General features: G+C 55.9%; 14 protein-coding genes across 14 annotated transcripts; 7 read left to right on the forward strand and 7 right to left on the reverse strand.

Moving 5' to 3' along the window:
- Positions 1-280: 280 nt before the first annotated feature.
- VTJ04DRAFT_3073 (uncharacterized protein) lies at positions 281-541 on the forward strand (the record flags this gene model as incomplete). Its single annotated transcript, XM_069360933.1, has 2 exons — positions 281-376; positions 428-541. The coding sequence occupies 2 exons, from the start codon at positions 281-283 to the stop codon at positions 539-541; spliced, it is 210 nt and encodes a 69-aa protein (XP_069221594.1).
- Position 542: 1 nt separating this feature from the next.
- On the reverse strand, positions 543-803 carry VTJ04DRAFT_3074 (uncharacterized protein; the record flags this gene model as incomplete). Its single annotated transcript, XM_069360934.1, has 1 exon — positions 543-803. One exon carries the CDS (start codon positions 801-803, stop codon positions 543-545), a length of 261 nt encoding a protein of 86 aa, XP_069221595.1.
- An 86-nt stretch (positions 804-889) lies between these two features.
- Positions 890-2519, reverse strand: VTJ04DRAFT_3075 (uncharacterized protein; the record flags this gene model as incomplete). Its single annotated transcript, XM_069360935.1, has 2 exons — positions 890-2132; positions 2200-2519. 2 exons carry the CDS (start codon positions 2517-2519, stop codon positions 890-892), a joined length of 1563 nt encoding a protein of 520 aa, XP_069221596.1.
- A 59-nt stretch (positions 2520-2578) lies between these two features.
- On the reverse strand, positions 2579-4573 carry VTJ04DRAFT_3076 (uncharacterized protein; the record flags this gene model as incomplete). The annotated part of the gene is made up of 3 exons (XM_069360936.1): positions 2579-2947; positions 3019-3397; positions 4392-4573. The coding sequence occupies 3 exons, from the start codon at positions 4571-4573 to the stop codon at positions 2579-2581; spliced, it is 930 nt and encodes a 309-aa protein (XP_069221597.1).
- A 1022-nt stretch (positions 4574-5595) lies between these two features.
- On the forward strand, positions 5596-6077 carry VTJ04DRAFT_3077 (uncharacterized protein; the record flags this gene model as incomplete). The annotated part of the gene is made up of 2 exons (XM_069360937.1): positions 5596-5691; positions 5769-6077. 2 exons carry the CDS (start codon positions 5596-5598, stop codon positions 6075-6077), a joined length of 405 nt encoding a protein of 134 aa, XP_069221598.1.
- A 1082-nt stretch (positions 6078-7159) lies between these two features.
- VTJ04DRAFT_3078 (uncharacterized protein) lies at positions 7160-7723 on the forward strand (the record flags this gene model as incomplete). Its single annotated transcript, XM_069360938.1, has 2 exons — positions 7160-7463; positions 7620-7723. The coding sequence occupies 2 exons, from the start codon at positions 7160-7162 to the stop codon at positions 7721-7723; spliced, it is 408 nt and encodes a 135-aa protein (XP_069221599.1).
- Positions 7724-7811: 88 nt separating this feature from the next.
- VTJ04DRAFT_3079 (uncharacterized protein) lies at positions 7812-8905 on the forward strand (the record flags this gene model as incomplete). Its single annotated transcript, XM_069360939.1, has 2 exons — positions 7812-8592; positions 8658-8905. 2 exons carry the CDS (start codon positions 7812-7814, stop codon positions 8903-8905), a joined length of 1029 nt encoding a protein of 342 aa, XP_069221600.1.
- A 236-nt stretch (positions 8906-9141) lies between these two features.
- On the reverse strand, positions 9142-9948 carry VTJ04DRAFT_3080 (uncharacterized protein; the record flags this gene model as incomplete). Its single annotated transcript, XM_069360941.1, has 2 exons — positions 9142-9643; positions 9722-9948. 2 exons carry the CDS (start codon positions 9946-9948, stop codon positions 9142-9144), a joined length of 729 nt encoding a protein of 242 aa, XP_069221601.1.
- Positions 9949-10681: 733 nt separating this feature from the next.
- On the reverse strand, positions 10682-13229 carry VTJ04DRAFT_3081 (uncharacterized protein; the record flags this gene model as incomplete). The annotated part of the gene is made up of 3 exons (XM_069360942.1): positions 10682-10806; positions 10879-12951; positions 13034-13229. The coding sequence occupies 3 exons, from the start codon at positions 13227-13229 to the stop codon at positions 10682-10684; spliced, it is 2394 nt and encodes a 797-aa protein (XP_069221602.1).
- Positions 13230-14113: 884 nt separating this feature from the next.
- VTJ04DRAFT_3082 (uncharacterized protein) lies at positions 14114-14491 on the reverse strand (the record flags this gene model as incomplete). The annotated part of the gene is made up of 2 exons (XM_069360943.1): positions 14114-14264; positions 14370-14491. 2 exons carry the CDS (start codon positions 14489-14491, stop codon positions 14114-14116), a joined length of 273 nt encoding a protein of 90 aa, XP_069221603.1.
- A 977-nt stretch (positions 14492-15468) lies between these two features.
- On the forward strand, positions 15469-16303 carry VTJ04DRAFT_3083 (uncharacterized protein; the record flags this gene model as incomplete). Its single annotated transcript, XM_069360944.1, has 2 exons — positions 15469-16164; positions 16217-16303. 2 exons carry the CDS (start codon positions 15469-15471, stop codon positions 16301-16303), a joined length of 783 nt encoding a protein of 260 aa, XP_069221604.1.
- A 65-nt stretch (positions 16304-16368) lies between these two features.
- VTJ04DRAFT_3084 (uncharacterized protein) lies at positions 16369-16815 on the reverse strand (the record flags this gene model as incomplete). Its single annotated transcript, XM_069360945.1, has 2 exons — positions 16369-16697; positions 16767-16815. The coding sequence occupies 2 exons, from the start codon at positions 16813-16815 to the stop codon at positions 16369-16371; spliced, it is 378 nt and encodes a 125-aa protein (XP_069221605.1).
- Positions 16816-16902: 87 nt separating this feature from the next.
- Positions 16903-17996, forward strand: VTJ04DRAFT_3085 (uncharacterized protein; the record flags this gene model as incomplete). The annotated part of the gene is made up of 4 exons (XM_069360946.1): positions 16903-16964; positions 17259-17545; positions 17762-17924; positions 17990-17996. The coding sequence occupies 4 exons, from the start codon at positions 16903-16905 to the stop codon at positions 17994-17996; spliced, it is 519 nt and encodes a 172-aa protein (XP_069221606.1).
- A 196-nt stretch (positions 17997-18192) lies between these two features.
- Positions 18193-20652, forward strand: VTJ04DRAFT_3086 (uncharacterized protein; the record flags this gene model as incomplete). Its single annotated transcript, XM_069360947.1, has 3 exons — positions 18193-19128; positions 19219-20445; positions 20506-20652. 3 exons carry the CDS (start codon positions 18193-18195, stop codon positions 20650-20652), a joined length of 2310 nt encoding a protein of 769 aa, XP_069221607.1.
- Positions 20653-21264: the final 612 nt, after the last annotated feature.

The raw sequence follows: 21264 nt of genomic DNA on the forward strand, positions 1-21264 counted from the left end.
CACACCTACGTTTAGTGGATACAATAGAAACGTGAGAATTCAAGATGTGGCACCGAGTAGTCCACTGAATCCACATCATGAACAAGATGCCGAGTCCTCAGGTGACATTTTCTCATGCAGATACTGTGAAGTAGTACCTAGATTTCACCTAGTACCAACCCTTTGGAAGAGTATTTGATGACCAGCGTGGTTCAAGTGACTGGGTCGTGGAGATTTTTCCTCCGCCAGAGGATGAGGGTCTTTAAGAATTAAGGTGTCTCAGAAGTGCTTCGAAACATCTATGACGCCTCCACGAAAGGATCTTTTTCTACAGAGTCGCATTGCCCTGCCTGAACTAGGCACCTATGAAACGATGCATCTCGGCCTATACGCCAAGGTCCGCCCCATTGCCTCTCCTTTCCCCCCCAACAGAACAACAAGATCCTAGGCCTCGGGGCCCTCTGAGTACAAAATCACTATATCCATCCCAACCCTCTTGAACCTTCCACCATCCCATCCCTTCATCCAAACTAGCAGCCGCGTGAATACAAAAATAAAATAGATTAGAATGAGAGAAGGATACCCGTGCGCCCAGCTCGCCACGTGATCTCTGTCAAGAGACACATACATAGAACAAGTAGTATCGAAACGCCTGTAAATGCCATGTGCAACCCCCTGTTCTGAGACCGGACATAGGAAAAGAGGTAAAGACTTGACAAAGGATGGACCGGCTGCTCTAGCCGTGAAATAGAGGAAAAGGTGGAAAAGACAAACAAGAAGGAAATGCTGGTAACCGACGAGACGGTATGGACACTGATGGACATGGGCCTTCAGCGAGAGATAAAACAGAAACAATCGTCCACCAAAGGGACAGAACTGCTGGGCCAAGAACCCAAGGAGAAATGAACTATCATTCGACAGGGTCCTCGTCGATTGCGTCGAGGTTCGGTCGTATTGAGCCGGTGGCGACGGTGCCATACAGCCATTCATCCTCATCGTCCGCAACATGCTCGCTGATGAGGTCGGTAAATATCTGAGCATTTCGCCGGATGTCGGTCGGTCGCTCGACAATCTTTCGATCCAGGATCATAGCCTCGGCGGTCTCGACCCAAATCTTGCGTAATTCGGGGAGGTCCGAGAGGAGCATTCGGTACTCTTCCATCGACAATGGGCCCATGGGCATGCCTGCAGCCATGCTGGTACAGAACACCAAACTCTCTGGCTGCTTCCCCTGGGCAACGCTTGAGAGCCCTGGAGTACGGAACGCTGTGCCATTGTCGGAAACGTTCCCCTTCCCCAACGCTAGAGATGACTTTTTGCGTTTTAACCCGAGCATATTCCGTCGCTTTTTTGATTCGGGCTCGGCAACCTCGCGGGATATGGACGCATACCACGCGTCGACAGCGGCCCGGCGCGCATTGTAACCCTTGACTTCCCAAATCTTCTCCACCTCCCTAAGACCGCCGAGACAGAGAATGGCGACATGAACATGCTCAGGTGGTTTGTCGCGCAGGTACCCCCTCAACGACCGCTCAACGCGGCCCACATAAGTCGGGGGTCGGAGGCGCCTGTCAAAGGATGCCATGACCAACGGGAAAATCTCGTGGACTTGGTAGAGCGTCCGGTCGTCGTACATGCTCAGAATCTCGGCTTCGATAGGGTTGATCGTGTAAGGTGTCCTTGAAAGACCGTAGCCATGCTCTGCGATGTATTTTAGGTGAAGCTTCCGGTATGTTTCGAAGAAGTGGAAGACGGTGAAGACCATTGGGATGAGACGTCGGCGCATGCGCTCTCGTTGCGGTGCGAACTCCCTCTTCTTTTCCTCCGTGTTCCTAAAGAACATCTCTTTCGACACCCACTCGCAGATGAGGTACGACAGTTTTGCGGCCACGTGCAGCCGATGCCACAGACCACAAAGGTAGTGGAAATTCAAGGGTACGCCTTCCGGCGGCGGGTAAAGACGTTTGGCGTATACCGGAACATGATGATCAAGGTGATAACGGGCGATGGGGGTTTCGTTCAGGGATACGAAGGCGTGGAAGGACCTGGATGCTAACCTCAGGTTAAGGATGTCGGAGAGTGGGAGAGAAGCGATGATCTCGATTTGGAGTTCGTTCGGGAGCGCAGCAAAAAGTCGGTCAAAGGGGATAATACTAAAGAAAAACAGCACGGTCAGAAATTTGGGCTCATCGTGAACTGGGGAGCAGAATCGATCCTTACCTCCTCCTGTGACTTTCTGAGGAGGCCGACGAAGGTCGTGGCTCAGTGTGTTCGGCAGCAGCAGAAGCAGACGCGGAACCCTTGGAATGAAGTTTTGTTTTGAGGAAATTAAATCCCCTCCTCTCAGATCGTTTTTGGTCGTTCGACTTCGTGGGCGCTACTTCAACTTCTGTTAAGTTGGAGCCTCGGATGGGGAGGATGAATTTAGACTGAGGTAGGTTGGTCGAAGGAGCCGTGGCAGATTGAGCATTCGCCTGTGACTGATGGATCTTCTCCAGATACCGGTCAGAGCCGAACTCGGTCATGTGTAAAGGCTCCATGGCTGCGGTCTGAGAGGGGGGATGCAGCCCCCGGTTGGTCTAAGAGTAAACAGGCTGTTCTAGGGATCAACTGTGCATGCGGCGGAGGTTGATGAGATTTGTTGCCAGTTCTCTAGAATGGAAGCGTCGCCGAAGAAGACAGAGTTGAACTGTGAGCGACAGGGCCAGGTTGCGAATTGATCATGGTGGTGGGAGCATTGGTGTCCAACAGTTTGGTCGGCGAAGTCTCGGGCGCGAATGGGGAGCGTCGAGGGCAAACCCAACAACGATCGAGAAGCGTGAGTGAGTTGTCGAACTGGCGTGATGAAGGGAAGCGCCTTGTTGCGGTAGCGACGGCGAGAAATCGAAATGAAAGCGACAGCGAGTGGCAAGGAGGATGGCAGCGACGCCAGGCTAGGGAGCGACGATGAGGTTCGCGACTCGGGAAACTAGAGACGAAACAGGATGACAGCGGTCGAGAGGAAGCGTGTCAAGTATCACAAATCGAGGTTGGCGGAACGATCGGGTGCTGCAGCGCGTTCAGGAACACTCGGGACTCGAAGACTCGCAGCCGACTACGGTCGTGTTGGGCGACGGCGACGGCGACGGGATGTGGATGGGTTTCGAGAGAGGAAGAAGATGGCGACGACCGCAGGAAACAACGGAAAATCGACGGCACGAAGGGAGAAGACAGCTCGACAGGTTCCGATGAATTCGGGCTAGTTTGGGAAAAGGTGGGGGTAGTGATGGTCGTGGTGAAAATGAGGATTGTTTGCGCAGGTCGTGGAGATGTGTGTGGAGAGCAGAGGAAGAGGAGGGCGCAGACGCCGCCGGCAAGGGCCGAATTCGACCGATTGGGGCGGGCCGAAGAAGGGGAGGTTCGAAGTCGAACGTTGGTTCTCGGTATGAGTAGTTAGCGCTAGGTTAGATTGTAGGGCGAAAGGATGGGCGATGAGATTGCGGATCGCGGATGGGATGGACGGACGGAGCCCGGGGTCGAGAAAGCTAACGTGGGTGGTGGAGGAGGTTCCAGGTTGGATTGTCTGGAGATGGAGATTTGCCCGCGAGATGGGACACAACGGGCCACGGCGGTTTTGCCGGCGTAATAGTGGAGAGGGCGCTTGATCCGGGGTGTCTTGTCGCAAAATGCGATGCGCGGAGTGGAACACCAAGAAACGGCGCGGCGCCCCACCGTCTGCAGGGCAGGGTAGGGGAGTACCTTGCGGAGAGGCGGACCGACTACGGACGGCCGAGTACTGCGCTATCTTGAAGCCTGTCGGCGCATCTATGGAGCACCCCTGAAGGGTGACTTTGTCCCAATCGGGCCTGCTCAGAACCTGGAAGCTCAGGAAGGGTTCGGGCAGCGAGGGCGGGACCGGGCAGCGGGCAGCGGGCAGTGGTCAGAGGAGGGCATAGAAGGCTGGGTACTTTGCCGCGGTCGAGGCGAGATAGACCGGAGGGCAACAAGCTCCAAGTCAGCAGTGCAGAAATCGGCCTCAACGCGGCCACACTTGACTTTCTTTTTCCCCCAGCCTTAACAGACGCTCGGCGCATCGCGGTACTCCACCCGGAGCAGCTGGTCTTGGCTGCAGGCTTGCGCACGTCGCAATTTAGCCGGGACCAATAAAAAGAGGCAAAAACCACCGAGCATGGGGTGCATCCCACCGTGCGACAGTCGCGACAGCGGGCGAGGAGGGAGCGATGGAGGGTTGATGGAAGGTCGGGAAGGAACCTCAAGTCGGCCACCTACCTACAATCATGCTGTTAAGGAGGAGGACGCATCCCGTTTTCTGTTCCTCCAGGCTCTCTTGTAACACCAAGCGGCGCGCAAGAACCAGAGACACCGCGCTCCTCCTGTCTCGTCTCCATGACCGACAAGGCATGCACACGGACAAAGGCGAGATGCAAATGTTAGCCAGTTCGGCCGACTCATCAACGTCCTTCCGTGCGAAATGATGGCCTGGGTGGTACGAAACGTTTCGCAGACACCGCGGGACTGGGAGCGACAGAAGAATGCGGGAGGCTGGACTCCCCGGGATTTCCGCCAGAAACATTCCAACCGTGCGTTGCATCATTCTGTGCGTGTGTGCCTATGAGGAAGTGTGCCTACGGAGTACCTGCCTCGCAGGAGAAACAAGGCCCGCGACTTGAGGCGACGACGGATGGGATCAGTCTCAGGAAAAAAAAAAAAAAAAACCGCGGTGCCAAACACGTCGCCATGAGTGCAGCAGGTCCTGCGGCAGGGAGCGAAACAAGACCCCCGTCTGGTTGTGTGCTGAGTGGTGTACGCATACACAGCAATTACGAGGCTCGACGGAGACTGGACAGCAGAAACCGCTGTAACCGCGCAATCTTGTGAAGGGCCCTCTCGTTCGGCAGTTGGGTTCCAGTTGAGCATTACCAAACGGCCGCGCCGACAATGCAGGTGGGAGAGACATCCTCACACCTTCGGAGGTGATTGAACTGAGAGAATCACTCCCTCGCAACAAACACCAAGGAGTGCAGGTGATGTTGTCATCTGTACGTCTCTCATCCTCTTCACCGCCAACATCCTCATCAGCATCATCAACGGTGATAAGTACATACTTACCTGTTTGCCTGGCTGCGCCTGGTAGACGGGCCACCCCAAGACTCGCCGTTTATCGGGCCGGAAAAAAACACGTGAGCTCGGCGGATTGTCCCCAAGCAGACATGCGCAAAGGCATCTCCTTGTGCAGTAAGTACTGGGCCCGTCCATGGCCGGTTGATTTAGCCGTGTCGTGGGGAGGCTCGTCGCTGGGCTGTTGCGGCCTTACTCCGGCTGTTCTTTGTTACCCCCGTTCGTACCGTTTGTCAGGGTCGTCCAAGAACGGACACACTTCGGCAACCGTCAAGACAAGACGGACCGGACATGGTCCACGGACGGCACGCTCCCGACTGGCACCCGTGGGGATCGGTTTCTCTTGATAAAAGGACCTGTCGCCTTGTCTGTTGACACCCAGATGACTGGTATTGCTTTGCTTTTGGTCCACCGCATCACCGCGTCATCAACACAGATACTGCCGCTCCCTCTCCACTCGTTTGGACGTTGGCAGTCTTGCCTGGGTTTGTCGAGACCATGACGGGGTTATTGCATGGCTCGCCGGTTGGCCAGGGACCGAGAGATCGAGAAGTATTCGAGAGGGCAAGGTTGTCATGGCCAGCTGTGAGCATAGTCAGTGCGACGGCGTTCAAAAAAGCATAACATGAAACAAAGATCGGGTCTGACGACAACGACATGCTTATCGCAAGGGAGGAGAGTGGGCATGGGTGCCCATCCAGGCCCGGTCAGACCCGGACTGTCTCTATTCGTGGCACCGCCGCCGGGCCATGCCGGAATCCCTGTCAGAACCGGTCCGTTCGCTCCCCGACACATCACGGCCGGGACGGGAGGGGCCCCGGCCGGGTTCCGCCGAATCGTTGGACCGGACACCAGGCATAAACGGCGCTCACCCCAGACTGTTTAAGGAGATTCCACAGAATTTCATCGGCGAGTTGTGTTTCGTGTCTTGTCCGACACCTGGGGAACCGGCTTCGATGGCCGGTGCTGGGGCGCAGTGACGGACTGCTGCTTCCACCGATCTTCCCGAATCTCTTACAGATCCTTTGATTGTCGTTTCTTGCTGGTCATCTCGAAACATCGGACTGGTGATCTTCGGTGGACCATGCCGACAGTTCCGTGAATCCAAGCCACAATGGCACGCGGCATACGTGGTCATCCTAGCGGCTGAAGGAAGACGTGTCAAACATCATGTCAAAAGAGCATCGCATCCGCGTTTCTGGAAAGATGGGGAACGCGGGACGAACAAGCCTCCACTCCCCCCGTTGCCAAGCAGACCAAAGCAGACCAAGCAGCCTCTTCCCCCAGTTATTTATTTTTGGCAACATTCTGCATTGATGGCGCCCAGGGCCTCGACCAGTCACTGATCTTTTTCTTCCAAGCTTGGTGCGAGTGTGTGTCATCCTTTGCCCCTCCCAGCCCTTGAACATTGTGGTCACCATCGACAGAGAAACGAGAGGGTTGATGTTCCCAGAGGAGGATGTCTTGACATCGAATCTTTTAATGAAACATGGCGACCCATTATACGTATTTTCAGCCTACGTGAAAGACAAGAGTGTGGTACTGTACATATATACTATGGGTAGGTATCTACCTGGTTAGGTCAGTCCTGTGCCGCCACGCTAGCAATAGCTACAAGTCCGGTGCCATCAGCAGGCCCTGAATTTTCAGCGTTTGGTTGCGCTCACTTTCATACCATCACACGGGCCAATGTCACCGCGCTCGATTTCTATTGTTTGACTTCACGACCATGACTGGACTGGACTCGACATTTTGGCCAGGTTGTGACGGGATGGTTCTCTGGACATCTGGAGCCAAGACTCATCAGGTCTCCCCAATCGGAATATGCATGAATAGTAGTTCTCTTTTTCGGCTCGCTTTGTCCATGCCATGCTTCTTCCATGCTGTTCTCTCGCCTGGCCAGTCACAACCAGTGTGTGGTTCTTTTTGGCTGGTTGTCATCAAGGCTCCAAGGCGGCTGTCCCGACCGAGACCCGACCCCCGGCCTCGGCGGGGAAGAAAGCAACCTCTCTCGCGGGGTTATTCGCGAACCATTCAATGCCGCCCCCGTCACCATCCTTTGATGCTTGAAGGCCTTGGTTTCTTTTGGTATTCGATATCTACCACTCCCAGAGCAACCAAATACTACGGTTCGGCTCCTGGTGAGGCTCGCTTGTGTTGTCTCCAACGTTGCCGCCTCAGTTCCGGCTCACCACGTTGTTTGGCTGCGGCTTCACCCTTTTTCAACCATAATTTTGTCACTCGGGATTTGCCCTCAATCCTCAACCTCTCTATCTCCATCACGTCTCTCGGCCCGTTCTGCTCTCGAGTGGCATCGATCGTGCCATCGGCCCTCGGTCCGGCCTCCAGGCGAACTTCTTTGACGCGTGCGTGTCACGAAGGCTTCCTTAGGAAAAGCTGAGCTTGAGTCACCCTTGGTACACTTCCACAATCCCCAAAATTGGCGGCTCGAGCAGGCTTCGCTACCACGAACAACCCAGATCAATGGCATGTTGACGCTGACGTGTGAGAGCTGCTCGCAGCGGCCAAATTCTCGCGTTGCCTGAACCACAACCACCTCAAACCGCCTCCGGCCTCGTCTTTGCACGTGCCCGATTTCCATCTCCAGGGTCGAACATCTCCCTAGTCTCCTAACTCCAATACTCCTCCCCTGGCGCCTCCTTCGGCTGCCGTCACATCCTCCTCCGCAGTGTGGCCTCTCCGTATCACGTACAATGACGACCGTCGGCCAACCCTCGCATCTCCCCCCTGAGCCCCTCGAGCAACTGGACGTGGTGGTTGAAACGCCAACCTCACCATCCTCGGGCCTGGCGCGCTCCCGCTTCGAGTTCGAGACAGACAAACGGAACGAGGGTACCAAAATCTTGATGGTGGAGTGGGAAGTTCCACCACGAGATGGCGAAGAAGGCTCCAAAGGTGGTGATAGCATCCGAGATTGGGAGGTCACATGGGAGGGGAAAGGACCGGTTCTCCCAGTTAGGGATTTCGACTCGGAGGCCGGCGAGAGCTTACATCGCCTCTACTTCTTGTTGCCTCCCGGTGCTCCTATCCCGGCGCTCGTCAACATCACGCGCAAGGGCACCGACGGACAGGCGTCTGATGGAACAGCACACACGGTCTTGCGTACTCAACCGATGCCCGCCATTTTCCCCGCGGAACTGACCAGCAAGCAAGACGCCGGCCGCCGCGGCGTGCTCCATACTATGTGGGCGAAAAGGAGGCTGGCAGAGTTGCAAGCCGAAATCGAGGCCGAGATGAGAACAAACGGGGAGAGCGTCGGCCTTGAGATGGCCATCCAAGAACGGCAATGGGTGATTGACCACTTTGGACTCACGCCCGATCCGGAATCCAAACAGCCGTCCAAACTTCACATTCCCCAGAGCACGCCAGCCGCCCCGACAAGCCCAAGAAGCCCGGTTGGTGGGAGGCTGGGTGAGAAACTCAAGGGTCTCAAGCTCGCAACGAGCCCTGCAGAACTGGCTGCAGCAAGTCAAGGTGAGCCGGTCCCCAGCTCTCGTCGAGGTATTGGTGCAATTCTGACCATTCTCTTTCCCCAATAGCTGCTAGAGATGCCAAAGCTGCAAAGGCGGCTGCGTCGATTACTGCTATCTCGCCCCCGGCAACAGGTCAGGCACCACCTAGCGGGGGTATTGCCTCTCTCGACGCTATCGTGGGTAGCGGGACAGCTCCCGCAGGGAACGCCACCAAAACTGACGATCGAGAGGACGAGAATGAGGAGGGCTTGTTCGCCCTTCCAATGAGCCCACGTAGCCCCGAGATGAAGAAGAGTCCGTTCAGCATGCTATAGATACCTGATGTCACATGTAATACAAAGGATATATACCCAGGGCGCGCTCGGGGCTGTCGCCGGCACCCTAGTGACGCCAATTCTATCCATGATTTGGATGGCATAATAATTGGCCAACAGGCATCAAACGGACAATTGCGTGCATGGACATTACAGTATGGTGTTTTGTTTGGGTGCTAGAATGCATGGATATGTTGGTACTTCTCGAGAACTCGTAAAGAGTATGACAATGTTCATTATCGCCACCCTCCAACCCTCCCCTCATCCCACCTCTCTTTTCTCTCCCTCCGCAAATAATACAGCTTCTTAGCTTCTCTATACCTCCTCGCCCAGTCGGCAACCTCTCTCTCCGTCGCCAAGCCCCCGTCTCCTTCACCTTCTAGAAAACTCTCCTCCAACGCCTGGCAAACCGCTTCCTGCTCCGCCACGCCTTGGGCCAGGCGCTGATACAAGCTCGCTGGCGCGAAGGGAGCCAAGGCGTGATCCATGTCGGCCTGCTTGGCGCGCCACTGGCGCTCAAGGGCGTGGGTGGCGAGAAGTTGGGCCTGAGTGGTAGCGCGTTGGTGGGCGAGGCGGGCCTCAAGGTCGAGGAGCTGAGCGGCGCGGTCCATATTCTCGACGAGCGCTGCCTGTAGAGCGTCGTGAGACGCTTTGAGGGAGGGGTGGATGGTTTGAGGGGAGTGGGTTAATGCAGAGAGGAGGGCCGGATCGGAGAGGATATCGGAGAGGTCTTGCTTGCTGTTATTTACCCAGAAATGTCAGCGAATGTCAGTTATGGATTGAGGTTAAAGGTCGATATCTCGTCGAGACACTTACGACTTATCTTCCAGAAACTTGGGTAACCACTTGTCTCCCGGATCTTCGAGTTCCTGTCCAGACGGATTGGTCTGTCCCACGCCGGGCTGACTACCCAATTCTGCCACAGTAGAATCATGGAAGGGCGGGTGCCGCGGTGCTTCCCCGGTGGACGGTGTGCTTATGCGGCTGACGTCTTGAGATGCTGGTGGTTTTGGTGGCGGTACTGGCGGGGTATTCGAGTACATCTTGGTGTCCTGATTCTTCTGTTTTTCCTAGTGTATGAAAGCCTCTGTAATGCCCCTCGGTATTCGATCCACAAGTGGCTGAACCGAGGCCAAATTGCTCTTGCTTGGTTAGATGTGTGCTTTAGATGTATGTGATGTGTTTGGTGTTAGGATGAAATGGACCGGGATGCCTGACTTGTGAGACAATGCATGTAGTACTGTAAAACCTCCAAACAGGCAAACCCCCCCGCATGCACCTAGCTACCTAGCTACTCGCCCGTGGAGCTTCAGCATTTCCCCGCTGCGATACAGAAATTCAACCAACACCGGGCACCACTGGCCGGGATTGTGAAATCAGGACTGGCCTAAAGAGGATATTTACTGAAAATCCATTGACTTGCTGTGCTACAAACCTTATATACTCTGCGTTTCTTACATGACAGACACACAAGCCGTGGGGAGTCGGCAACACAACTTCTTAGACACTTTGTTGCATGTTCCCATACATGCACCTCATCAGTCTATCGTCGAGGATCAACACAGGGCAATAAATACCTCGTGCACTCCATTGCGAAGACATGCAAACAAGAATAAGGACAACGCTGTCTTTTTCCTTTCTCCTCTACCTATGCGCATATCCTTGAGGGGGAATAATATTGCGAGGAAAAACCACCCCCCAACGCATCTTCAATCTCTGACACGAAGCGCGGCAAAACCAGGTTCAACAACTCAACAACACATCCCAACTGGTTTATTAGGAATCCAGTTGAACATAGTTGGCGGGGAACAGGCCCGACGCTCCACCGTAGTGACCATACCACCAATCCTCGTCGGGAAACTCGAGGTTCGTGATGGTGGCACCCTCAGGGAAGCTGAGTTCTGTTGCAAAGTCATTAGTACCACATACTCGGAGGGAAAAACCAAGTGTTAGGGGTATCGGGGAAACCATACCATTGTCTTCAGCAGCCTCGTAGTCGAACAGGGCCGTGGCTGTTGGTCCAGTTGCTGCGGGGGCGGGGGCGGCGGCGGGAGGCGGCGGCGGAGGAGGAGCAGCCACTTCTTCCTCTGGCTCGTCCTCGACGAGCTCGACATAGTTGCTTGGGAAAAGACCAGTCTCGCCCTGGGCATTGGTGCCCATCCACCAATCCTCATCCACCATTTCAATGTTGGTGACATACTCACCCTCCCTGAGCTCAATCTCGTTGTCTTCTGCTTTCTCATAATCGTACTGGACCAGCGCCCTCTTGCCGCCACCTGAAGCTGGGGTGGGAGCAGCAGGTGGTTCGCGCTCGACCGTGCTGGCCACGCCAGCGCCGACGGCGGCGGCAGCGGCGACAGAGGCAACAGCAACAGCGGCAGCCGGCGTAGAAGAGACATGAGTCTCGCGCGGGGCCGGGGCCGGGGGCGGGGTCGGCTCCCTTGGAGGTTCTTGTGGAACGGGAGCTGGGCGCGGAGGGAGACTCTCCTTCACCGGCTCAGGCTCTGGAGCTGCACTCCGAGCCACAGGAACGGCAATCCGAACAGGAGACGGCTCGCGCTCCTCGTAATTCCGAGATGGAATCGAAGGCGGTTGCTCTTCTTCCGGCTCTTCCCGCGCTGGCGGCCGCGAAGACAGGCCAGGCAGAGCAAATCCACCTGCAGGGCGGCTCGCGGCGGGAGGCGGCGGAGGCGGTGCTGGTTCGTCCTCGTCGTGGGACGGCGCGGGCGGAGGGGAACGGACGGCCGCCCCCATCGGAGCCGCCTCCTTGAACCTGTCCCTCAGTGCCGAAACCCCGCCTCCCGTCGACACGGCCGGTTCGGGCTCTGGCTGGGCCTCGGTTTCGGAATGATCAGTTGCCCCCGTCTTCTGCTTCTCAACACCACCACGGCCAAAGTTGGTGGTTTGGACGGGGGCCCAGCTCTTGCCCGTGTAGCCGCTCTTCCACTCTCCGCCGCTCTTTTGGGCCGTGATCTGAGGAGTGATGGAAGGAGTTGTAGAGCTAGCAGGCGACGTGCCGCCCTGCTGCTTGGCTTTTTTCTCAGCCCAGAGCTGAGCGGGAGTCTTGCCACCCTGGTCCGCAAATGTACGGCTGGCAGCGCCAACCGGCGGTGGTGCCGGAACGGAGGGTGCACCGAAGCCGAGCCCAACCGGGGTTGGTGCCTTGGTCCCCGTGAAGGGCGCCGGGGTGAACTTCTTGGCCACCTTGGGCTTCGGGAGTTCGGTCAGCCGCTCGGACTGCGTGAAAGCGGCGCGGCGTTCGGCAAGGCTCTTGGGGGTTGAGTCCTCATCCTGTTCACTTGGGCGTTGGCTCCGTGCCCGGATCTCGGCAATATCTACCTTACCCACGGGTTCGTAGGTGCCTTTGACCACCGAGGGACGGTCATCCTGCTTTGCCTGGGCTCTAAGTGCAGCAATGTCAACTTTTCCGACGGGCTGGTAGCCGCCTTTGACAACGTCGCTCGGCCTGTCATCTTGCTTCGCAGTCACACTGGTTCGGGAATCGTCCCTGTTTTTCCGAAGGCTTTCAATATCCACCTTTGTGGGCTTGTACGCCGGAGCAACCTTTTCGAGCTCAGTCCGGGTGACAGGGGGTGCATCGGCGCCCCAACCGTCATCGTCGACGTTTGCCGGTTGCTTGGTGCGTACGGAAACGGTGGGAGTAAAGGAGCTGGCGGTCACCGAAGTGGTTGGCGTAAAAACGGGCTTGCTGGCTACGGGAGGAGGGGGAGCGGCTGCGGGGGCAGGGGCTGAGGTGGCTGCCGAATACTTGGCTCCGGAGGCATCGGCCACCTTCTGCATGATGTCCTCAGGGACAAGATCGGCCTCGGAGCGTGCCGTGATCTGAACATGGTAACCATGGAGGACCTTGGAGACGGCGGCCAGGTGGCTTGTGAAGTAGCCCTTGGTGCGCTCGGGCACACCACCGCCGCACCAGGCAATAAGGATGTTCTTGGGGAGACCAGTGTTGGGGTCCTTGACGCGGACAAAGGCGAACTGGATGCGGCCATCGTTGAATTCGTCGACGAGCTCGGAAAGTTCTCCATCTGTGGAAGTCGACGAGTCAGCAACGATGGCTAGGACAAACGTTGGGCAAGCATGAGGCGGGGTCGCCTTTGCAGAACTCACCACCGGTGCTTTCAACCTTGAGGATGCTCTCTTTGGCGCCGGTGTTCTGGAAGGCACTCAAAAGAGGTGCTTGAACTGTAAAGAGGGCCCATCGAGCTGCTGTCGGAGACGAGGATGAAACAGCGGGGCCGTTGATGACGCCCTGGTAGCTGCTCCTGATCGAGGGCCCGTTTATCGACAGATTTAGCGACGCCATTGCTGCGGGCGCTTTTTAGGATTGACAATGGGGGCAGAGATATGGAGAGAAACGACCTGGAATAACAATGGATAGTTAAGTCCGCTGGTGATCCCGAGAGGCGGCAACTGGTCCGGCCTTGCGGCTGTCTCGGGAAATGGAGGATGTCGTGGATGGATGACGACGACGGCGAGAAATAGGGAGGTACTTAGCCTCTGGCTGCCTTGAGGAGACGTCAAAGGAGGAAGAGGCTGTGCTGGCGTTGGCTGGCGCAGTTGAAGAGGAGCTCGGGGGTGAGGAGGGACCTGACCTGACGTGGGGTCCTGGAGGACGGAACCTGGCCCGGGGAAAGCTTGGCATCCACTTCCCCACTACAAATGAGATGGGAGACCCCTTTCCAGGTTTCTTTTTGCTGGGCCTGGGCTTCCAGGAACTTCAAGAGAAATACCGTCAGACAAACTTGGAATGGTAATACCAATATGACCGGGGAGTTGGTATGCTTTTTCAATGACCTTCCGGATGTGCAAGGAACGAGCTGTGGGGATTGACCTTTGCTGCGAAATGAGGTCTTGTGCAGTTCATTCAATGGGCAATCAAAGCTGGATGAAATTCGGATGGTCCGGGCGAGCTCCAAGTCATCCATGGATGAAAGAACGAGGGCAAGGCCTTCAAGACAATGGAAGCCCCGTCGCTGCGACAACGCCTCCATCAGCAAGATACCTAAGTATGACGGACACAGCATTGGATGAACACCGTAAGTATTGAACATGACTTCGATCAGGCAATCCAAAATCCAAAATTTCCATTTTCAATACATCAGCAATCCAAACAACACCCCAGGCAATCGGCACAGCATTCGCAACATTCGCAGGCCGCCTCGCACGCAGCACAGCAACATAACGCTGCTAAGCAGCCAGCCAGGCACCCACCTCCACCACCTTTCTCTTGTGGTGGATGTTGTTGGTAGTGCTGCGGCGGATACTGCATAGGAGCCTGGGGAGCATAGTGGGGAGCATAGTTCCCTCCTGCAGGAGGCACCGGGTGGGCGGGATAGGCCTGAGAGCATGTTCAGTACCACCGATCATAACCAAGATACCTAGCAACCCCACGGTACGACCTGTGAAGATTCTGTGAGTCCAGGGAGGATTGCAAGTCACTCACCGGTTGGGGGTATTGAGGATAGGCCGGATGTGATGCTGGTGCGGGAGCAAAGTTCGGTACTGGATTTGGTTGACCCGGAGCCGGGCCCGGGGCCGGAGCCGGAGTCGGAGCCGGAGGAACATCGGGCCCAAGCGGCGCTCCACTATAATACTCCTGAGCGGACATTGTGTTGTGTATGTGCCTAAGTAAGGTATGTCCCCCGCGGGCAATTTATGGGACGACACCAAGAGTCCTGAGAGTGGCGCCAAGAACCTCTCAGCGGCAGAAGCGTACTCGTGCCTGACGGACTGTTGGAGACAGGTGCTTTGATCAGTGTGGGAAACAATATCAACACAGTTCCCGACGAAAAGATCAACGAGCAATGGGCCTGTTTTGGGGGAGCGTGTTTCGGTTGACCCTGGTGGCAAGGTTGGGGTGAGAGACCGGTGGCGATGGCGGACGCGGTAGGTACTCGGTAGATGTTGATCCTTACAGCGGGAGGCGTAAAAGGTAGGTATCCGAGGTGATGAAGGGCCAATTTGAAGCTGACTACACTTCCAGTGTAATTGTTTGAGAGCCCGAGTCCAAGGTTTGTTTGATGTGAGCCGGGGACAACAATGTCGTGATTCGAGACCGCTCTTCCCTTCCCAGCCCCCAAATGCGACCGCCAGTCCACACGGTCTAATGCACAGTGTGTGTACCGTCTCTGCTCACCGGACACCTGACACTGGTGCCGGTCACCGGAAGATGCCGTGCGATGACGCAACCGGGCGCCGGCCAATCAAACCCCGGGCCGCCGACCACTCCCACGGTTGTCCCGCAATCGGCCGCGTCCTGGGTCAGGTACGTACCTATGGGAACTGTGCAGCGGGGCATGCCGCCCGCAACCAAATCCCATGGAGGGGCTTCCGCAACTGATGAAGACCATCCAACCATCCCGCCCCGACAATTATTTCCTCAACGCGAACTTGACCACGAACATCTGATCCCTCACCCTCACGCCGTCCACCCCGATATCAAGATCCTCGGCACAACCGCAAGTCGATTCTCCTATTTCCATCACTCACGGTCCAACGCACATCACACATCTGCATCGGCGAAAGCCTCCGAGCAAGCCACCATGTCCACTGTCCAAGAGATCACGAGTGTGGAGTCCTGGGAGCAGCACGTTTCGTCACTTGCGCCCTCTACCCTTCTTATCGCCTCATTCCATGCTCCATGGGCCGCTCCATGCGCACAGATGGCGACCGTTCTATCGACGCTGGCAAGCGAATACCCCGTCACCGACCCGTTGTCCACCTCCTGGGTGAAGATCAACGCCGAAGAGCTTTCAGACATCAGCGAGGCTTATAACGTAACTGCTGTTCCCTTCCTCGTTCTCATTCGAAACGGCCAGGTCCTTGAGACTGTTAGCGGAAGCAGTGCGACAAAGGTCCGGGAAGCCATCGAGAAGCATGCCAACAAGACAACGACGTCAGCCGCCGCGACAAACGGACCCGCCGCTACAACCACCAACCAAGGGGGTGAAGTTACAGCAGAAGAAGATCCGGCAAAGAAAAAGGAGGAGCTCTTCAAGCGCTTGGCTGAATTAGTCAAAGCGGCTCCGGTCATGTTGTTCATGAAGGGCACTCCGAGCGAGCCCAAGTGCGGTTTCTCGCGCCAAATTGTTGGCATCCTCCGCGAGCACTCTGTCAAGTATGGCTTTTTCAACATCCTCGCCGACGACGATGTCCGCCAGGGTCTGAAGGAATTTGCCGACTGGCCCACGTACCCACAGCTTTGGATCAACGGGGAGCTCGTGGGAGGACTAGATATTGTAAGTTTCGCCCTCCTCTTTGGCCTTGTCCTGTGTACTAACGGTCCACCAGGTCAAGGAGGAGCTGGAGAACAATCCAGACTTCCTCAAGCCATACAGCGTCAAGGCCAACGGTGACGCTGCTGCGGCTGCATCCTGAAACCCCTACCTGTACCTTCCATCCCGAGCTCACAGCACCATTGGAACACACATGGTTACCTGGGTTCATGTTTGACAGCGTTGTCCAATAGGACCTTCCGGATTGCCGACTGTGCTCCTATCCCAGTCCCGGGGAAGCCGAGAGAGAGGGTCACCGGCGACAATGACCTTCTGGGAAATCTGCCACAATACAGCACTTTCCGTCATGTCACACAGGCATCCTCCTGATGACTCACCTGTCAGGCCATCGACATATAGTTCTCTCGCTTCCTTTGTGCTCCTGTGGAAGTGGGCGTTGCCTGGTATCTGGAGGATGGGTTCCCTCGCATCCACCCCCTCATTTCCCCCCGGGATTTCTTTTGTACTTATTGTGCAATAGAGACACCAGTATTGGTCTGGGTTTTATCTTTCATCTATTCCATGAAAAGTTTTCCTGGTTTTCCCCGTAAGCCAGGTCCTGGTACAGCACCCGAGACAGGTGGCTTCGGGAGTCCAAAAATAGGGGACAGACATGCCATTAAGAGCAACGTGTTTGCGTGCAGTTCTGCGAGACACGACTACTTAAGAAATCCCAATCATTGGTAGGACTTGCCTGACGTCATGAACCCAGTTCCAATTCTTGAGCTTCTGGAGGCTCTGTTCCATTGCGCTCTGACAGTCCTGTATGCACATCCAACCTCTCCCCCACCCCTTGCTGCATTGCGCACCAGGCGGCCCCCACTACGCAATTCTCGACCCATGCACTGAGGTGCTCTGTAAGCCGCCTGGAAGGCGACTTGCCCCACCGCACCTCGTGCCGGGACGGTTCAGGTAGGTGTGTAGCAAATGCTCGGTCCGGATGAAGAGTTGCGTCAAACCCCTTCCAGGCTGCCATCCTCATCATCGTCAGATCCCCCTCCTACGTACCGCTTCCCGACCGAATTTTTCTATCGACGTATATACTCGTGCTTTGTTAGACGTGTCTTGGCCTTCTGGTTTTCAACGGGCGGGGCTGATCTATCGTTTTCCATCTTCCCCCGGATTTTGTCCATCCGTTGCCTCTCCACATCTACCGGGGCAGGTGAATGGTCCCAATCCAAACAGTACACGTCGAATTACCGTAATCTTCTCTGTCTTACGGCCTCATCGCCTCGACTTTCGCCCTTTCCTTGCTCCCGCAAGCGGGATATTCTTCCAAGGGCATCCGAGCTGTGCCGCCGGTTGGTTAGCCTGCCTGTTGACTTGTGCCGCTCTGAATCAGAAAGTGAGTATGACTGCAACATGACATCAAGGCGTCACCTCATATCTCCTCAGCATGGACGCCCGGTCTGCTTGGGTTGGCATAGTCCCCACATACTACGCTCATGATCAAGTCATTGCCCCGACATATTGGGCGCATCTAGTTGATGTCCCCCTGAATTCCAATCACTGACCCAGGACGTGGAGAGAGGTTGATGCTGATCGGTTTCAAAACGCACAGGGCGAATTGGCTGCCGTAAGAATATCATCACTGCCGCCATGACGCCAACGCCGCCTTCAACTACCGGCTCTTCAAACGCCAGCCGGTCCCCCGAACCCCAGTTTCGAGTTGTCCGAAAGCGAAACAGGATACCCTTGAGTTGCTACCCTTGTCGGACAAGAAAGTGAGTTGAACTCGTGTCTGTCCTGACTTGACCTGAGACGTTTAGCCAGCTAACTCTGTGTTTAGACTGTAAGAGCTTGACGAACATCGGCGGCTGCCGTGCCATCTTGACGGAGCTGGGCGGATGCTGACTTGGGCCCAGGAAGTGCGATAGGTCTCATCCATGCGGAAACTGTACTAGACGAGAGGGTCCAGACACACTCTCGTGTACCTATGCCACTCCGATTTCCCGGAGAAAACCCTCCAACCAAGACCCTAGCCCTGATGATATGCAAAACCGGATCGACAGGCTGGAAGGCCTCGTGCTCTCCCTCATGCATGGAGGAATCAACATCGAGGCCATCTCTCACGGTGCCTCATCCACCACGTCCTCCGGTGGCGCTGCGTCCAACACTTCGCCTTCTGGAGCCGACGGCAATGCCGCGGCAAAGTCCGATGGGCATGAAGAAGCCGACTTCGACGAAGACGAGAGCGAAGTTGACGAAGATCTTGCGAAATCGCTGGGTGTGCTCAAGGTCGATTCGGATCGGTCGAAGCAAGTCTACTTTGGTGACCAAAATTGGCACACCATACTGAAAGATATCGCCGAGGTGCGGAACTACTTTGCCACGCATAAGAATGACCTGGAGAAGAGCTACGAAAGGATCAAACAGTCAAAACACACCACATGCAAACAACCGCCCACTCTTCTGATGGGCGCCACGCCTGCAACTGAGGACGAGCTGCGCGCCAGACTGCCGCCGAAGTCGACCGTCATGGCCCTGTGTCAGAGATACTTCAGCTCCATGGACAACTCGGGTGTCCTGCTCCATGTTCCCACTTTTTACCAACAGCTACATGACCATTGGAATGATCCATCCCGAACACCCATCATGTGGCTAGCTCTGCTATATTCCGTCCTATCCCTCGCCATGTTGAGTTACCACAAGATCGGAGACGAGCCTCTCGAGTGGAAGGGCCGGGCCCTTGAACTCTCCAACGAATATCGACTGAGAACCGTACAATGTCTGATCGCTGGCGAGTATACGAAGGCGCCGCAGTACACAGTCGAGGCTATGGTGTTGTACGCCTGCTGCGAGTATTCGTCCCGCTGGGATGCGGATTCCAGCATCTGGGTGATTGTAGCAATGGTTGTCAGGATCGCACTGAGAATGGGCTATCACCGTGACGGCAAATGGTTCCCAAACCTCACACCGTTTGAAGCGGTATGTTCTCAGTTCTAAACCCCCCTCTCCCTCTTGCCACTGCTATTGGTCCCCGGGGCTTTCTTCTGACTGTGACTCCCCTCCTCATAGGAAATGAGGCGGCGAACATGGGCTGTTGTTACCATGTTGGACACCTTCTTCTCGCATCGAGTCTCGCTGCCCACCATGATTTCGGACGATGAGTGCGATACCGATCTACCACATAACCTTTATGACGAGGATTTTGGTCCACAAAGCAGCTCTCTCCCTCCAGACAGGCCCAACGCGGAGCCAACCCCTGTCAGCTATACCGTGGCAAAGGTCAAGCTGTGTCAACAGCTGCGTCAGGTCCTCCGCACGACTGGTCGGCTGAAGAATCAGGCTCACTATGATGAGATCCTTCGTCTTGACGCCGGTCTGCGTGACATTAAAGCCGGGTTGCCACCCCATCTCAGGCTGCAACCTCTTGACCAGTCCCAAGCCGCCCCGACCATGATTATGGCGCAGTTCAACTTGGACATTCTTTACCTCAAAATCATGTGTATGCTGCATCGGAAGTACATGTGTCGCGGGAGACACAATCCCCGATATGCCCACTCGCGGCGCAGCGCCATCGAAGCGTCAATGGAGATGTTGCGGCATCTTGCAAACATCTATCGAGAATCGATGCCGAACGGACGCCTCCACTCCATCAGATATTTCTTCACCAACGTCGCAACGAAGGACTTCCTTCTTCCTGCGATGCTTGTCCTGCTAACCCTACACTTCGACAGCACCGACAAAGCGGCCCAGGGGCAACAACAAGATTCCCAGGCCACGCATTTCTGGACTCGGGAACAGCGCCGAGAAATGTTCAGCAGGCTTGAACTCACGAGGGATATTTGGAAAGGTCTGGCGGATAGCTCCATAGATGCTCTGAAGGCTTCCAATATCCTCGACATCATGCTCGCCAAGATGAAGGGCTCGGAGAATCCCGACGCGGCGATCAAGAGCTCACCCGAAAGCTCCGGCCACGAACGGAATTTCACAAACTTGGGCTCCAACACTACATGCTCATCGGCTTTGCCGCCTCCCATCTCGTCTGGAACCGCAGCATCGCTGTCCGGACCAGTATCTTTGTTCGACGGGCCTGAGGTCCCTACGGACTTTCCCTCCGTCGGCGTGAACTTAGAGCCAACGGCAAATGGAGGCGGACAGGCCGCTGAGGCCATCGCGGGTGGTATTTCCGGGTTGGAGTTTTCCAACCCTGTGCTGAACTTGGGAAGTGGGCAGTCACCCCTGAACATCCTCGATAGCATGGGGGTTGGTAATATGGACTTACCCGGAAGTTTTGATTGGGTAAGAAACGCCACCAGACACGGTCAACCATCGCGGGTCATACTAACCGGATCACCTTAGGAATCGCTCGAGAATTATGCTCAGACTGCCAATTGGGGTGGAGAATCTCTTCAATTCTTCCCTGGACAGGCAGATTTCGTGTATGATACGGGTGTGCAGGACGGGGCTCAGTACACTTACGGAATCGATTTGACTGGCACAAATTGAATGTCGGTCTGGTGGTCGCGGGCGTTGGGGAAAGTTCATATCCCCGATATGGGACGGATATGGCTGGGTCAAGACGTGTTGGGTTTAGGACAGATGAAAATGCCTAGGAATTTCGGGTTGGCGGAGTTGCTTCTTGCACTTGGATTTGGGTTTCGTAATCTCCGCATGGTTGTGAGAATCCAGCGCCTCTCTTCTCTACTGCGTCCTTCTCACCCTTCCTCTCTCATCTGACAGCCGACGGCCTGAGGAGACAATAGTTTATTCTATCCCTTTGTACTCACATGTGACGCTCCGTGTGGTCCGTTTCCGTGCTTTGCGCCGAGTGCCATACTTAGCCACCCTACTCACTTCAAACACTCCCAGCACTCGCTAGCACATTCGGCCCTTCTGTAGCTGTAGCCGCAACACTCTGGGGCCCCAGTCCGGCATTTGAGCCCCTGGACGGGCACGCAGTGTGGGGTGCGGGGGAGGCGATTGAGCACCGCCGGCGGTGTTACATTGCTTCTTTAGGAAGCCTCCGTGTCCATGATGAGGCACCTCCGGGCTTGGAGTCCCCGCCCGGATGCCCGGCATGCGAACGTAAGACTGGTGTTGTTGTCGGACGGCCCGATT

The sequence above is a fragment of the Mycothermus thermophilus genome (assembly GCF_041956435.1).
Source record: "Mycothermus thermophilus strain CBS 625.91 unplaced genomic scaffold VTJ04scaffold_2, whole genome shotgun sequence".
Classification (NCBI taxonomy): domain Eukaryota; kingdom Fungi; phylum Ascomycota; class Sordariomycetes; order Sordariales; family Chaetomiaceae; genus Mycothermus; species Mycothermus thermophilus.